Source organism: Odontesthes bonariensis, chromosome 9, assembly GCF_027942865.1.
Source record: "Odontesthes bonariensis isolate fOdoBon6 chromosome 9, fOdoBon6.hap1, whole genome shotgun sequence".
NCBI lineage: Eukaryota > Metazoa > Chordata > Actinopteri > Atheriniformes > Atherinopsidae > Odontesthes > Odontesthes bonariensis.
This window is the reverse complement of record NC_134514.1, coordinates 23,098,400-23,114,648: the sequence shown is the minus strand read 5'-3', so window position 1 is coordinate 23,114,648 and position 16,249 is coordinate 23,098,400. Positions and strand designations below refer to the sequence as shown.

Below are 16,249 nucleotides of genomic sequence, written 5' to 3'. Positions count from 1 at the left end.
AGTAGTTTAGGTTAACGAGGGACAAGTGAACTCAACAGGAAAAGAAAACAGGACAAAGAATGGGATGATGGAAAGAAGGTAGAAGACCGCGGCATAGAAATAGAGAGTAGAATGGCCAATGAGCCTCTGGGCATGCGTCAGAACCGCCGCCATCTTGGTACATGGTTCCAATCCTAGCATGCTAGTCAATCGTCAATGACAGCATTCCGCACACCTCGACTGTTGTACAATTCACGTTAACATCCCGCATTAAAAGTGGGTTTCATGTGGTATATAATGTTGGCGTGTTTGTTTATTGTTTAACTGGCCCTTCAGGAAATAGTTTAAGTGGCTAAAACACGGTAAGAATAACTTTAAAGTTAGCATAGGCATGCTATTTGCAACAGTGCTTGTTGCAGTACGACAACATTCCGTACACCTCCGTTGTTGTTCAATTTACTTAAACATCTCCCATTAAAAATGATTTTCATGTGGTATATCATGTTGGTGTGTTTGTTTATTGTTGAACGGGCCCTTCAGGTAAGAGTTCACGTGACTTAAAACACGATAACGGGCCCTCCAAGAAAGCATTTAAGTGGTAAGGATCTTGTTTGAGCGAAGTGCCCGATTTGTGACAGAACAGCTGACTTACGTATATGTTTTTTTTTTTTTACACCGTAGTTTGTGAATGAATACCCGCGGAGCTATTCTGTAAGCTGAGTTTTGCACTAGAAGGGTAATGTTTCGGCCAGTGTACGAAACGTTGTTTAAAGGTCCCATGGCATGAAATTTTCACTTTTTAAGGTTGTTTAACATTAATATGAGTTCCTCTAGCCTGCCTGCGGTCCCCCAGTGTCTAAAAATGACGATAGACCTAAACCATGCACTGGAAATTATTCTCTGCCTTTGGAAATGTGACCATGCAGAAGGCCTGATCGAGAAAGCCGCCGCTTATGACGTGTGCCCGCTTATGACGTGGAGGTTGTTTCCACCCAGAGCCAATAAACTGCCTTTCCCCGCCCACAGCTCTTTGGCCAGCTCATTGTAAAATCAGTTGAAAGTCTGCGCAACGCCATCTTGATTTTTCTGCGTAGGATATCTAACACACCATGGCTGATCGAAAGCATAACATTAGCTCTGTACATGGATGTACAACGGATCTAAAAAATCTTTTTAAAGCTCCTGCATCAGAACCCCTAAAGAGCCAGTGGTCAGATTTTGTTTTTTCTGGGAAAGTGACAAAAGAACAGAAGAGATTTGTGTATGTGTGCGCCAAACATTTCACGGAGGATTGTTTCCAAAACTTGGGCCAATACCGAGCTGGCCTTGCCGATCGTCTTAAAATGAACCCTGGATCAGTACCAACTCTCTTTGGCCCAACTACAGACCTCGGACAAGTAAGTAATTTAACGCTCTATAATTGTCTTGCTTTTATGTATGTACAGTATAGTTAAATAGCTTGTTACCACAAGAAAGTGTCCTGAAAGTATCGTTAGCTCTGCAGCTAATAGCTAATGCAGCTACTGTCGCTAATGTAACAGTAAATAGCATGAGGTATGCGAGTGGACACCTCATTTACTGTAACGCCAGTGTTGTGTACTTATTTGTTGTTTTGATAGCCGTCCTGCTGTTGGTGTTATGGCGCGCACGATATCTGCCTTTCCCCTGATTAAAATGACTAGCACTACGTCCATCTTTGCAAACCAGAGCAATCAGCTGAGAATGTCAAAATCGCGATTAGCGATTAGCATAGGGCTAAGTCTTCAAACTTGCATTTGGAAGATATACAAAGTAATAACTTGTACTAATTTGACCTTGTTGTATCTACACAGGCCAGCACATCAAGTGCTTTTATTCAGCTGCCTCTCTCAAGGGATGTTGCCTGCCAGACAGACCAACTGGAAACACATACTGTAGCCACACAGCTATCCTTTAGGACTTTGAAGGCCCACATCAGAAGTGAAGGTATTTTGACCCTGTATTTATTTTGCTTGAGAAAACAACAGAACAAAACTTTACTAAAGACCAGTGTTATATTTTGCATGTCTTACTAATGATCGCAAGAAAAATTATTACAATGCGTTGGATGCAGCCTGAGCCTCATACAGTGGCTCAATGGAGACAGAGGTGTAATCAAGTCCAAGTGATGGAAAATATGACTGCCATTCTACAGTTAAAATTACCCCTTTTCCTTAGGAGATGGACACCTGTCATTCTTTATATTGGTTAAGCATATAATTGTATAAGACGAATGTAACATAAGCTTGCAATCAAGGTGAACCTTTTTTTTTCTAATGTATTTTTATTTTAATTTTATTTTAATTTTCAATTTTATTTGTATATGTGTGTTTTATGTATAATATTGTTATTATTATTATTTGTCTGTTTCTGTGTGGTGTGTTTGTTTGTATTGCCTATACGTTATTGGCAATAAAGTAAAAAAAAGAAAGAAGTGAAGGTATGTTCTAGCCACCTTCAATAAGATGAGATTAACTTTATTGTCCCACATGTGAAATTGGGTTAGAAGAGTGCTGTCACTGTATGAATACATCATATGTCATACACATGAATGACTTGACATATCAAACAAACATACATCCTGACGGTACAATGGTGATATTTGTTGCAGGTGTCCAGGCAACTGTCTCCTGCAAAGACTTTGGTGTTGGGACGTCCAATGTAGACCCTTTGTTCCTGTCATCAACACCAGTAAAGAGACCATCCAAAAGACCTCGATTGGATCTTGAGGAGGAGCAGGAAGATGATGCATTGGAGGGAAGCTCTTTAGTGGATACCCCAAAGGGACAGGATTCCACTTATGACCCTGCAGACTCTGTCACAGCGTCCGAAAACTCTACACTGAGGCTGTAAGTTATCATTATCTGTGTGTGAGTGTGAAGAAAATGTAGGGATTGTGAGAACTTTCATAATTTTTTTTTAATTGTATGGCATTCCAACATGAAGGATTGGTCTCAGCGAGACTGTTGTTGTTTATAGCATTACTTTTAGGATTATTTATGTGCATACAGATTATTCATCCGGCTTCAAGGAGTGTGCTGGTTTAAAGTACTGTCCAGATGAAAGCTCAATCTGATCAACTCAAAATGTGTTTTGCTTTCTTTGTGGTTTTATATAGAGAGGAGTCCTCCACTTCCACACACATCAAGAAGTACATAGTGTACGAGAACTGCATCATGCAGTTGTTTAATGCATGTCCGGTCTGCACACGGGCATGTGATGTGAAGACTCAAAGGCTGGGGACATTCCTGTCTGTGAAGCAGCGGTGTCCCCACTGCACATTTAGAAGACAATGGAATAGCCAGCCTATCCTGGGTAGCACGCCAGCTGGAAACCTGCACCTTTCTGCCGCTGTGTACCTGAGTGGTGCATCTTTCATACAAATAGAAAAGGTAAAGTATGTGCAACTGTAGATACCGTAACTGAAATACTTGTATTTATATCAAATTACATGTATTATTTATCCCCTCCACACCCAGGTCTTCAAGGCAATGAAGCTGGAGTTGTTTCGGTATGAAACATTTCGCCGGCATGCCAGAGCCTTCATTGAACCTGCAGTTATTCACCACTGGAAAGTCACACAGGATGTGAATCTGCAGCGGCTTACTCGGGAGGAAAAAGTCATACTCGGTGGTGACATGAGGGCTGATTCTCCAGGTATTGTTACTTGACTGAAGTATTGTATTTTGTACAGTGATATTGTTTGAAGTTCAAAGGAATGACAGCAGGCAGGGGGTGGTTTTATCAAGGTCTTTAGCTCCAACTATCTGTAGCCAAAGGCCAGCAATCAGAGTGTAATAGTGCTGGCTCTGAGACACACAAAAGCCAGGGACCAGGTCTGATGGCTCTAAGCAGTGTGTTGTTATGTGAAGTTATGAATTGCACCTAAATATAAGAATACATAATATGTATTGAATAGTGATTCCAAGTGTCATTATTTAAACCCAATTTTTAACAGGTCACTCTGCAAAATATGGGAGTTACACCATGATGGATCTCCAAACTAACACCGTTGTGGACATTCAGTTGGTCCAGGTGAGTTGTTGAAATTGACTCTGTAAAGGGGTTATTTGTTGTAATTTAAAAATCAAGGTCCATAATACATTGTCTACTAATGTGTTTTTTTTCTGTGGTGACAGAGCAACGAGGTTGGTGGTAGCTGCTATATGGAGAAAGAGGGCCTGACGAGGAGTCTGGCCTTGCTCGAGTCGCGTGACGTCAAACTGGATTGCATTGTCACCGATCGTCATCCTCAAGTTCAAAAGTTCCTCAGGGAGAGAAACATCACCCAGTACTACGATGTGTGGCACTTCGCAAAAGGTAACTATTCAGGTTTTCAGGTAACCTAAAGTACTTATGGCATCTGAGGTGGAAAAGACGCTGGCGTTCACCAGTGAATCAACATGTTTGGTCAAAGTCAGATGTTCAGAAATATCAACACCAAGATCTACTCTTTCCACCTCAGAGTCGTTAATCTGGACTGGTTGGTAGACTTTCTGCTGATATTGCCTGAAATCTATATATATCTCCTTAGTCTTGGTAACAATAGGAGTAGGTTGTTGTCTTGGCAACAGTTTGAAAGTCTATCTACCTCATTCAAGTAAGCCTGCTCATTGTTCTTAGAAATTAGGTCAACTACTGCTGTGTCATCAGAAAAATTGACAGCAGTGATGTTGGACAGTCAAATGCTGACATTATGAGTCAATATTATCAAATGCTTTGAAATTGTTTTTGAATTGCTACAGCATAGTTGTCACTCTTACTCTTTACTAAGTGGAATGTTGTTTGCTTTCATTTTAGGACTTTCAAAGAAACTGGAAGTCCTATGTAAGATGAAAGACTGTGAGAAACTGAACAAGTGGATGAAAAGCATCAACAACCACATATACTGGACTGCAGCTAATTCAACCTCAGGGCCAGAGAGAATTGCCAAGTGGAACGCGATCCTCAACCATGTGCAAGATATCCACACGCATGAGAATCCTCTTTACCCCAAGTGTGAGCATGCAATCCGCACAACAACGGACAAAAAGAAATGGCTCCAAGCAGGTATCTCAACCAATATGCAGGCAAAATGTTAAAACAGCAAACAGACAAGCAAACAACGAGGTCATTGCTGTGATATTTGTTACTGTATTGTTTTCTAATAAGATATTTTGTTATTGTTTGCAGCAACTCCAGCTTTCTACAAGTTGGAGTCTCTGCTGACAAAGAAAAGAACGCTGAAGGATGTGGAAAAACTGAGCCCCCACCACCAAACGTCATCTTTGGAGGCTTTCCATGCAGTCATCCTTCGTTTTGCTCCAAAAAATGTAGTGTTTCCCTTTATTGGAATGCTGTGCAGGTAAAACAAATCTTTACTCAATACTTTTAGGAATTTTAGTTTAAAATATCTGTCAATATGAACAAATATTTTTATCTTGTACTTCCAGACTCTACCTGGCTGCTATGCATTTCAATGAAAATGCGGATCGACCACAGGCCGAAACGGAGGAAGGTGTACCCCTCTTTAAACTCTCCTTTCTAAAGTCTCGGAAGGGAGAGTGCAGAGCTAAACCAGTAAAGACGAAGGCGACCTTTGGTAATGGTTCAAATCAATTAAAATGACACATTGTTTGGAATTTTAACATTTATTTCTCTCGAAGAAAAATGGATTACATACAAATGCACAGTAAAAACAAAACTCAACCAATTAAATGGAGATATTGCTTGTGCTTTATGATACAGGTTATGTTTCTGACATGATGGACCTAATCTTCGATGAAGTCTTTTTTAACCCGACACCATACAACGATGCGCTGTTGGCCATCTCTGTCCCAGAAAACTTATCAGTGCAGTATGAGAGGCCGGACAAGGAGGAGGTCATTGCCAGCTTTGTTTCAAGGTTCAAACAGGGGGCCGTTTAAACCCAACATAGTGGCCTTCCTCATCAGGAAACTCCGAGCGGATGCGCAGGACCACACAGGCTGGAATTACAACCCGGATTCTGCGTCCCAAGAAGCCCCAGCACCAGCTCACAAAACTGCGACAGGACAGATACCTGTAGCGACTGAACAATTGATTCAGAAATTTTAGATATTAAATTCTGAATGTATCATTGTGTGTGTGAAAAAATAATTCTATGCACCAATGGATCATATTCGGTCTGTTTTGTGTCCCCCCCCCCCACCCCATCCCTCGCTGTACAAAAATAAATAAATTATTGGAATACAAAGTCAAAACTCTAAACTTCTGTTATTAACTTATCTAACAATGCACAATTTACCGGTGTATTTCTCTGAACTGTAGAGGACCATAGTCTGCTCTGTATATTTGGCTGGCATTTTGAAGTGAGTAGACATTTAGGCAGACAGGCTCCAATCCAGGATGGTCTACCATGCATGGGAGCTGTTCTTCGACCTCCCGAAGTCGTGTAGTAACCTTTTTAGAATTAGAAACGGTAAGTGACATTTATTAGCAAAATTAGTTGCCGAAAGAAGAGACAAATTATTTTCCAGTGAGGTGGTGAGAATGTTACCTGTGGTATCTCAAGGCAGCAAATATTCTCCACTTCTGTGGGCATAGTTGCACATTTTCCACAATGGCACCTATATAAAAATGTAGGTGGATATAAACAACATAAAAAGGTATAATGGCTTGTTAGTGTCTAGCTTGTGGCTGTTGAGTAAGTAAACATCAAATGTGCTCTGGAGTAAATCAAATATTATTTTTCATACGGTGAACATTTATCTTCAGGAATAAATCATGAGTAATGTGCAACATGATTTACATGGATGTGAAGGCTGCATAGCTCTTTTTTATGACAAAGATTACTGATATAACTAGACATACAACTACTTCAGCATAGGTAGCTAAGCCCACATGATAATATCTGTAACAACACATAAGCAAAACAAACTAAATTAACGGCGAAATACTTAACTAACCATTCAGAGACGTCCTGCTGTAGTCGCTGATTTTCAACTTCTTCAACTTCTTCTCCATCTGGATCAGACTCTGGGTCAAATTGAAAAGCTTGAACGACTGCTGTTCTACGTGCCATAGCGATTCACAACGCATTTGCGCATGGTACCAAGGGCGGAAGTAAGGCCACACCCCCACCCTCCGCTTTGCCCAGTCTTTCTCCTCCTAATTTGCATTTAAAGCTGCAGGCCCTAAACAGCTCATTCTGAGGATCCTAAGAAAAACTCATTTTGGGACTGGCTGTAATTCTGCACCAAGGCAGAATGTTGCCTATATACAGTATAATACAGTATAAGGGGACCACTAAAGCCTCTAAAAATATATAAAAGCCTCCATTTATTTTCATGTCATAGGATCTTTAAATAAATTCAGCATTGGACAAGAGTGTGCGGTATCTTCCAAAAGACTGTACAGTAACATTTTAGGCTTAACCAAGCTGATCTGTCATTTTAGGAGTTCGTATGAATTAAAGAAAAGGTAATCAGGCCAACGTTATGAGCAGAAATATAGGCTATGTTGACCAACATTGGCTTATTTATCATTTTACCCATGTAAATGCTTAACATTTGTAATGAACGAGGATAAAAAAAACACCGGCTGTCAAATATGTCAATTTACGCCGATTTAATTCCGTATGTCTGCTTAGTTCCGGTCGATGTTCATTAATTTCAATGTAGCGCTCGGCGGCGCTAGACATGTTCCAAGATGGCGGTCTGTTGACACCACCGTTCCAAAGGCCGTTGCGTTCATTGGCCATTCTACTCTCTATTTCTATGAGACCGCGGAAGAAGAAGGTGAAAGCTAATGGAGCCCGCTGCTAATGCGTGCAGAGGTTGAGGTGCGGGAAGGAACTGGACTTTTCTGTGCGTGTTGGCACCACTAAACCTGCACCCGGTGGGTAGGATACCTGCAGACGTGTTTTGTAGCGAAAAGCACGGAGGAAAAAACTGCGGCTGATCCAAGGGAAAACTGCGACTGTCACGAGGAGGTGAGAGGAAGGCGTCAACATGGCGACGCTGGCTACAGCGTGATTGAGGAGTAGTCCTGCAACTCGTGTGGCGGAGTTCTAAAAAGAGATTGGACTCGCGAAGCATCCTTGACGGAGAGGACGTCGGCTGAGCGAGCAGGTCTGAGTTGGTTTATTGTTTAAAACGGGGAGAAGAGGATTGTTGTCACGACATCGCACCCTAGCTTCATCAGGCCTGCAACAAAAAGCTTTAACCGGTACCGGACAGTGTGAGTGTGTGTGTGAGAGAGTATGGGCCCATGTGTGATATTGTGTTAGCCTGGCTGACGCGTCCACATCTCGATGAGATGGTGGTCTGGGAACTAGGTGTGCATTTTCTCGTATTTGAGGCGTGGTTTACAAATGCCTAGAGCCATTTATTGGGCGCTACGAATGTCTATCAAATGACGTCAGGTTCTTCCCATGCTGCTTTGCGCGCGATTCATAGCCAATTGTATCACTTATACCAAATGACGACAGAAATTCGACGAGGAAGAAGAAAAAAATGGAAAATAAAAGTAAACTTGCGCTCTAAGCTACTTAAATTGACAACAAAGTAGGCCTATATGCTATATTCTACATGATTTTTTATGTTTTAGAGTTGTGAATTTATTTTAATAATGGAGAAATTGAGCAGCCTTGCTTTGTTGTCTACAGTAGTAGATCAACCCTCATCTTACTTTGAAGCTCCCAGCTCCCAGAAGTGACGTCGACGTAGCTTTAGCAACAGAAAAGCTATCAGGCTTGTGTTGATAATAATAAACTCCTGGACTATGTACAAACTTCCAAATGCATCGTTTTTTGAGTACAGACCATATTTGTACTACTGTAGAAGTTTGGTGTCATGACATGTGATTCCAGTGTGGTAATTTTGGAGATACTGCCAGGGTCCGTTAGCGCTTGTACTAAGCTATTCGGGATAACTCAGTAACTCAGCAGCTGATGTTCAGCCAATATCGGAAAAACTTCGGGTGGGCTACTTGGCTGGATGTCACGGTTCAAATGACCCTAGGGTGAATCTACTCCGAAACACTTTCTAAGGCTGCATCGAACGGTAACGTTGTGTCCGCTGTCATGTTGGATTAACACTCTACAAGCTTCGGTGTAGCGCATAGACGTCGTCATCGTCTTGCTGCCCCCCCCCCCCCCGTTCTGTGATTGGTTCCCAAATTCTGGCAAAAATAAGGGCGGTGGTTTCCAGGCTGACTTTGCAGTGAGAATGAAATCGAGCGCAAAGCAGCATGGGAATTCCCAGGCTAATATTGTGTATTGAGAACGGTATATTTCAGTGTATGGTGTTTTGTTAGTGACCAAAGTTGAATTCTGGTTATATTGAAACAATAGTTAAAAGGAAAGGTTCTTATTAAGAAAACACAAGGTTAAAGTGAGTAAAACAAAAGGGACTGAACAGAAAAAAAGTGCCTTATCGGCTTTATTTTATTTTGGGAAACATTTCATATGGAAATTAATGACCTGGCTTTATATTTAAGTTTTTGATAATTTTGGAGTCTGGTGTACACTCCTTGATAACTAAACATTTATTTTCTCCAAGGTCTTACTAAAAGAAAATATTGAGTTAGCTGGTTATCTGGAGTTATTTATGTTACTTCAAATGTGTGTATGGTAATTAGATGAGTAAGACTACTCAACATAGGTAAACCTGCGTGGTATCTACCAGAACTTAACGAACCCAACTAGCCACCCCACCAGTGAGTTTAAGTTCTCATCCCTGTTACTATAGGAGAGAGCAGTGGGGTGCTACACAATAATGTCCTATTTTTAAGAGAGGCACCCCATTATAGCAGCAAGCTGTGCTGTAAACTGAAGGGTGTGGCTTTTTCACCACAGCTCAATCCCCTGAAACCTCTGACCTTCACTTATATCTGGCCCCCTATTATCTACTTCTAAACATCTTTGTCTGGATAAACCATCTCTGATTCTCCACTCAGATTAAAACTTATCATGAGTAGCTATCACAAATTAATATTCACTTTTCATCTATTAGTCTTTCATGCGTTGCATGGAGAAAATTAAGCAAATTGCCTAAGGGAACACCTTCCCTCGGTGAATGAAAGAGGGAAGTAAGAGTCAAGAGAAAAGGATAGATGTGAGAAACACGTAGTAAAGCAACTTTAACCCTAACTTTTAGGGAAACAGAGATGTGGGTTTTGGGTTGAGGGCTGTGAAAAGAAGATGATGACATGAGGAACCGGGAAAGAAGATTTTTTTTTATGTAATCTATATTTGATCTGCTTTGAATTTTGTTCAGAACTTATTAGATATCTGCAATGAACCTATAAAATATTCAGTGTCCTGAATTGTTTTGTGATTTGAGTATTAAGTAGTGGTATGGAGATGTGTTTGTCTTTGGGACGTACATTTTTAGTTATTGGAGTTTTAAATCACTTGTTTTAAATCACTTGAAACTGTTTTGCAAACTGACCTTAAAATTCCAGTTTCTTAAAGCGGTACAATGTAACTTCTCAAAAAGCCAGAACTGGAGCTCCCCCTACAGGCTTGGACGGATACGACACTGTCGTAAATATAACACCTTTTCACTTTCACATTTCACGTTTGTTGACGAACCGGCGAGGAGTCAGAAGGTGCAAGCTATGTCGACTGAGAAGGTAAGAGTAATCAAATGTTTTACGGTGCGTTCACACCAAACGCGATGCAAATATTCGCACCGCCTTCATCGCGCGATCGTTGCCGCAGGTGTAAATTAAATTCCATCGCCTCAAACGCCTCTTTCGCACGAGTAAAAAAAAAGCGGGCTATTTGGCGCCATTCCCTCCATTTCATTGTCTCATCAACCATGGCTGATATATGTACTATCGCGTACTTGTACCTGCGGTGGAAGTCCGAGAAACGCACACACCGTCGTGTCTGGGTCAGTGACATCCTCCGGAGGCGCAGCCAGCTCGGAGAATTTCACCGCCTTCTCCAGGAGTTGCGTCTGGATGACGGCCGCTTCCAGCGGCATACCCGTCGTAGCTTTTTGCCCAAATTCTTTGCAGCATGCCAGATGTCCAGAGAATGTTGGAGCCCCCAAGCCTTATATTTGCCACGCTTCGGATCTGTAACAAACAGTATAGCCTTTACAATCACACAACTGCCAAGACAAAAATCAGGTATCAAAATAATACATCTGTTTTCCTTACTAAGCAATGCAGTTATTTGGGTGTGGGCATCTGTCACCACTTCTTTCACAGGAATCTCCTGGAGTAGTGCGTCCATGGTCCTTGTGAAGCACTCCCTCTCCATAATGACAGAATTTAAGGCTGTTTCCCGCTTGTCCACTGTCACAATATGCACAATGTCTCTTGACTCTTGCTCAATTGTTGTGTATGTGCAGTACTGCGCACAGTGGCCTGTAGAATGAAGAGTACAGATGTCAATGTGGGAACTGTCTGCATCATGAAATTCTGACAGACACACACAGAAACAAACATACCTGGGGAATCCATTCTGCCATCTCCTAATGAAGAGAAAAAAAATAGACATTGAAATATTAGAGTAGCATAAGGTAGCATATAATACACTTTACTATCATAGCAGACCACTGACATGTCAATGTTATCGTGGATAACTAAGTTATAAAACATTTCCTCACCTAGGACAACAACACCGTCCTTTTCACGCAAACTGGTTAGAACATCAGCCCTGTTCTTTTCCCAGAACAGTTTGACCGGTTCAACACAGTATGTGTCCTGAATCTTGAAAAAGGTGGATTCAGCCACCATTCCCATGTTCATGAGCTTGAAAAGCAGTGCAACTTTTCTGTAGTTGTTCCCCGACAGCAAGATGTTAGTGGACAGCATGAAGTCTCCACCCTGCATGCCAAACTTCAACAGAGGCTGTGAATTCCACTTCCACAAACTGTGTCCATTTGGGCAAAACTGCAATGTGAAAAAAAGAGATGGACAAACAAGTACAGTTGTTTAGACATCTTCAGCCTTAGTAGAACAACTTTGATTTAGTTACTAATCCACTCAACCTAGATCTTCTTTGTCAGTCATAAAGTACTCTAGACATTAGCATTCTAATTGCCAACATCAACATCTTGCTTCCACCAGCAATAGCTGTACCATTTGTATGCATGTTCTTCACATCTTTACAGACTAGAACCAGTATTTCCAGATCTCCCCTCAAATATATGCTAATTGTGCATTCAGCTCTAACACCTGTAACATCAACTTGAATTGTTTTCACATTATTTCAGGGGTCACCCTATTGAGAGCAAAACACGTAGAGCATGCAAAGTAATTAGGCTCATCATACCCATTCCAATGCAACTCCAGTGCCCCGAGGTTTCAGGGTCACCTGAAATGGTGGCTTACCAGGGCATGCTACCCCAGTTACCCAGTCTGTGTAATTGCACCTCTGCATTGGTAACTGCAGATGCATGACCAGTCTGTGCAGATTGTCATTGTAGGAGATACTGGTACTTTTCCCCACCAAGTCTCCCTCGCAGAGAACTTTTTCTTGTCCAACAGTTACTTGCATGTCCTCAACTGGAGGATCAGGTGTTGCCACATCAAGTACGGCTTCATCCATGCTCATCTCCAGGAGTTGGTTGATGTTGGCAGTCATAGCTGGGGCACTGTGCAAAGCAGCAAGATATGTACATTGAATCAATTTGAAGATCAAAAAGGAACAACTGCATCTTTTTCTCCTAAAACATTGCTTACACCTGACAGACCAAAACATTATTTCTAGTAACCACCTTTCAACATAGCAGTAGATCCACCTGAAGGGCAACTAGAAGCTGAAACATACCTTAGATGAAGAAAAGGACTATAGTCTTCATCAGAGGTGTCACCATCTTCTTCCAAGCTCTTCTGACCAGGATCTTCCCAGCCATCATCCATGTCAATACTGTACATAAAAATAGTTACAAAATACACTGTAACAAATTTCCTGTAAATTTTACAGGAAATTCCTGGCTAATAGTTGCCGTAAATTTACTGTAAATAGGTTACAGGACTATTGTTGTAGAATAAAAACAACAAGGTACTGTATTTAAAACAACACACTACTGTAATAAATAACAATATCTTCTTGTAAATTTACAGGATTAATATTGTAAATATTACAGCAAACAGCTTCATTTTGCGGCAACTTATTAGCCAGGAATTTCCTGTATTTTAAGGTAATTTTACAGGTAGAATATTGTAAGTATTTCCAGTAAATTTACAGGATAAATATTGTAAATATTACAGCAAAATGCTTCATTTTGAGACAAGTTATTAGCCAGGAATCTCCTGTATTTTAAGGTAATTTTACAGGTAGAATATTGTAAGTATTTCCAGTAAATGTACAGGTGAAATATTGTAAATATTACAATTACATGGTGTAACAGAAAACACAAAAACTGTTATCAAAATGTTATCCATTTTTTATTTTATTTAAAATGCAGTATCACAATTTACAATAATACAGTAAAACAATTTACAAAAATAAACAACTTATAAGCCAACATTGGCTGCTCTTTGTGCACCATATATAAAAGAAAGTAACAAAAAGCCATTATGTAACTATAATGGCCCCAGAGTGTGGTACGTTTGTAAACGTTTTTTAAACCAGTGGATTGCAACTAATAATAACAGCAATAACTTGCTTAAAATGAGGCCTATACCCTCCTCACAGTTCGACTGCACAACCTGCAAAATTACACAAAGGCTGAAAATGTGCACACAACGTTTTGCTTTGAAAGCACCCTGTGAAACAAGCATAGCAGGCTTTGGGTTACTGTGCTGCTCAAGGACCCTTCAGCAGTGCGAATTGTGCAGACTTTCTTTTTTTCTCCAATAAGGCCCCACATTCACATACTAAGTATGGCTGTCAAGGTGGACAATATGAAATATATGTAGAGACAATATATGAGGAGTTGTGTTTTGTGGATCTTTTTTCTCTGTGCGTCTTCACGCTCAGCAAGATGCAAGGCAGATAGCTGCCACTGCCACTTGTATATTTATCTCGGTTACGTTTACGCCTTTGCCTCCTTAAACCTCCATAAGCCTTTATTTTATGGAGGAAAACTAGATTTTTTAAAAAGCAAACAACTACACACTAGGCATGGTACGGTTTTGGTGGACGCTCCGAACCGTACGGGGTCCACGGTTTAATTTATTTTTTTATTTTTTTGTGTCCAGACGTTCGACGTTCGCATTGTAGCCCGTATGTTAGCACGCGGGCTCATTTACATATAACTAACAGAGTTGCGAGCGCAGAGACAGAGCCGCGAGCGAGCAGAGAGATAGCGCTGAGCGCGAGCAGAGCCGTTCGAGCGAGCAGTTTGTCAGAGTTGAGCGCGTGTCCGAGCACCTATGAGCGAGCGTGTGTGAGATTCATACGCACACGCTTAAAATTATTGTTCCTTCAGATAGATCTGTGCCCTCAAATCAGTGTCACTGCGCGCTCAACCTGGTGGCACAAAGATCACGCCATAGCCAAAGCCCTTTACACTCAGCGCTGCATTTAAACAGCCTCTGGCTTAGGACACCGCAAAAGCAAAATCAATTTCCAAAGCCATTGGTTTATTCATTGCAAAGGACATGCAGCCCTATAGCGTGGTGGAGGCTGAAAGCGATACTTCGGAGTAGATTCAAGCTGGGGTCATTTGAACCGTGACATCCAGCCAAGTAGCCCACCCGCAGTTTTTCGATATTGGCTGAACATCACACTGTTAACCCGAAAGTTCATTCTATGCAAACAGTTTGAGTGAATACCACTTTTAAAGGTTAGTTTTATTGCATTACTTAAACAGTATGAGTATATGAAGAGTGTATGAGACAGTCAATAGGTGTACTCATTTTTGTAAGTTTAACAAACTTAAACTATCAAGTTTTACCTCACACCACATGCTGCCCTGTTGTGATTGGCTCAAAACTCAAGACAAGTCTGTGCTTGTCCGTTGACAGCGACAGAGAAAGTTGCGCCATTTTCTAATTTACACAGAGCAATTTAAGGTCTTTGCACTTTGCTTGCTCCTTGGACAATACAGGCCTGCATTTTTCTGTTTTAAGCAAGTTTGGACGCTTTTAAAGGACATTTGCCTGCCGTCAAGAGGATATAATTTCTGTCTGAATGAGGTAAGTTGTATATTAATTGAATTCCAATTGGCTTGAATTGGACTTACTATCTAAGTGCCTTGAGATGACATTTGTTGTATTTGGCGCTATATAAATAAAAATGAATTGAATTGAATTCTCTGTTCTAGTATTAGAAACTGCTGGAACATTGTTAGTTTGAAATGTGTACATTTGAATGTGTGTAAATTTGAGGATGGCTTAGGTAAATTTTGAGCGTTGGACAATTGCAATTGTGAATTTCTTGAACCCTGTGTTATAAGTAACTCTGCCTGAATGTCAAAATTTCATTTTCATATTTTTCCGGTGTACTTGGAGTTTAACAGGGTTGTTGGTTGGAATCTTAAAGAAGAGTTATTTGGTGTTCTTGATGGTTTGTGTCCAAGCTTGATGGAAATCTTCAAGAGGAAGACAGGTCGGATAGGCAAGCAGTTAGCTGACCTGTTACAACAGACAACGGTGGGTTGATATTTCTGTTTTTTCTTGTAATGATATTGATGGTTAGTTCTTACATATTACAAAAACTAATACTTCTCCCGCCTCCCCTTGTGGTATTTCTCTATGAACAAATGAACTGATATAAGATATATTTCTTGTGTTATATCTCTTTGAAGAGAAATTAAACCTTTCTCTATTCTCTATTTCTCTATCACATTGTCCAATATACCACCTATTGTCAAAACATGGGATCTACACCACAACAGACACCTATACACACAAAAAATGCCTCTAATAGCTTGTTTAAACAACATTATCTCAAATAAATCCACTGTGAATTATGAAATTATGAAAATCATATTTGGCTTTGGACCACACAGCTGATTGCAGACAAATTGCTGTTAACCTGAATATTCTCCTTTTGTCTTGTTTCTTGCACTATAGAATCTTAATGAGGGAGACTCTGTGGACATTCCTGTGGGAATCCTCTGCTATGAGGACACCAGCGCTGCAAGCCCAGCATCGCCACAACTATTTCGCACAGCATCATTGTTAATACATATTTGTTGCTTTGATATGCGTTTAAATAAAATAAATAAAATGTACTGCATTGTGTGGTCATTGACAAAAGAATTTAATTGGAATTTATTATTCCATATATAATATTTAAAAATTTAATATAGTCATAGATTTAATAAAACTAGAATTTTAAGTGTATTTGACTTATAATATTAAGTTTTGACCATTGTACTTT

General features: G+C 40.5%; 2 protein-coding genes across 2 annotated transcripts; one reads left to right on the top strand and one right to left on the bottom strand.

Moving 5' to 3' along the window:
* Window positions 1-1,128: 1,128 nt before the first annotated feature.
* Window positions 1,129-5,345, top strand: LOC142388698 (uncharacterized). The gene is made up of 8 exons (XM_075474243.1): window positions 1,129-1,944; window positions 2,609-2,846; window positions 3,116-3,389; window positions 3,477-3,654; window positions 3,956-4,032; window positions 4,137-4,317; window positions 4,798-5,046; window positions 5,170-5,345. The coding sequence occupies exons 3-8, from the start codon at window positions 3,174-3,176 to the stop codon at window positions 5,343-5,345; spliced, it is 1,077 nt and encodes a 358-aa protein (XP_075330358.1). The 5' UTR covers window positions 1,129-1,944; window positions 2,609-2,846; window positions 3,116-3,173.
* Window positions 5,346-5,836: 491 nt separating this feature from the next.
* On the bottom strand, window positions 5,837-7,092 carry LOC142388883 (P2X purinoceptor 7-like). Its single transcript, XM_075474454.1, has 4 exons — window positions 6,924-7,092; window positions 6,515-6,584; window positions 6,263-6,417; window positions 5,837-6,046 (listed from the first exon to the last, which is right to left on the bottom strand). The coding sequence occupies exons 1-4, from the start codon at window positions 7,037-7,039 to the stop codon at window positions 5,884-5,886; spliced, it is 504 nt and encodes a 167-aa protein (XP_075330569.1). The 5' UTR covers window positions 7,040-7,092; the 3' UTR covers window positions 5,837-5,883.
* Window positions 7,093-16,249: the final 9,157 nt, after the last annotated feature.

What these genes read in the sequence shown, in the direction of transcription:
- LOC142388698 (XM_075474243.1), top strand. Translation starts at nt 3,174, where the DNA reads ATGCAGTTGTTTAATGCATGTCCGGTCTGCACACGGGCATGTGATGTG. An exon ending in CTTTCATACAAATAGAAAAG is followed by an intron (nt 3,390 to 3,476) that starts GTAAAGTATGTG and finishes CTCCACACCCAG; the next exon opens with GTCTTCAAGGCAATGAAGCT. An exon ending in TGGACATTCAGTTGGTCCAG is followed by an intron (nt 4,033 to 4,136) that starts GTGAGTTGTTGA and finishes CTGTGGTGACAG; the next exon opens with AGCAACGAGGTTGGTGGTAG.
- LOC142388883 (XM_075474454.1), bottom strand. Translation starts at nt 7,039, where the DNA reads ATGGCACGTAGAACAGCAGTCGTTCAAGCTTTTCAATTTGACCCAGAG. An exon ending in GCTGCCTTGAGATACCACAG is followed by an intron (nt 6,418 to 6,514) that starts GTAACATTCTCA and finishes AATTCTAAAAAG; the next exon opens with GTTACTACACGACTTCGGGA. An exon ending in CAGTTCAGAGAAATACACCG is followed by an intron (nt 6,047 to 6,262) that starts GTAAATTGTGCA and finishes TCAATTGTTCAG; the next exon opens with TCGCTACAGGTATCTGTCCT.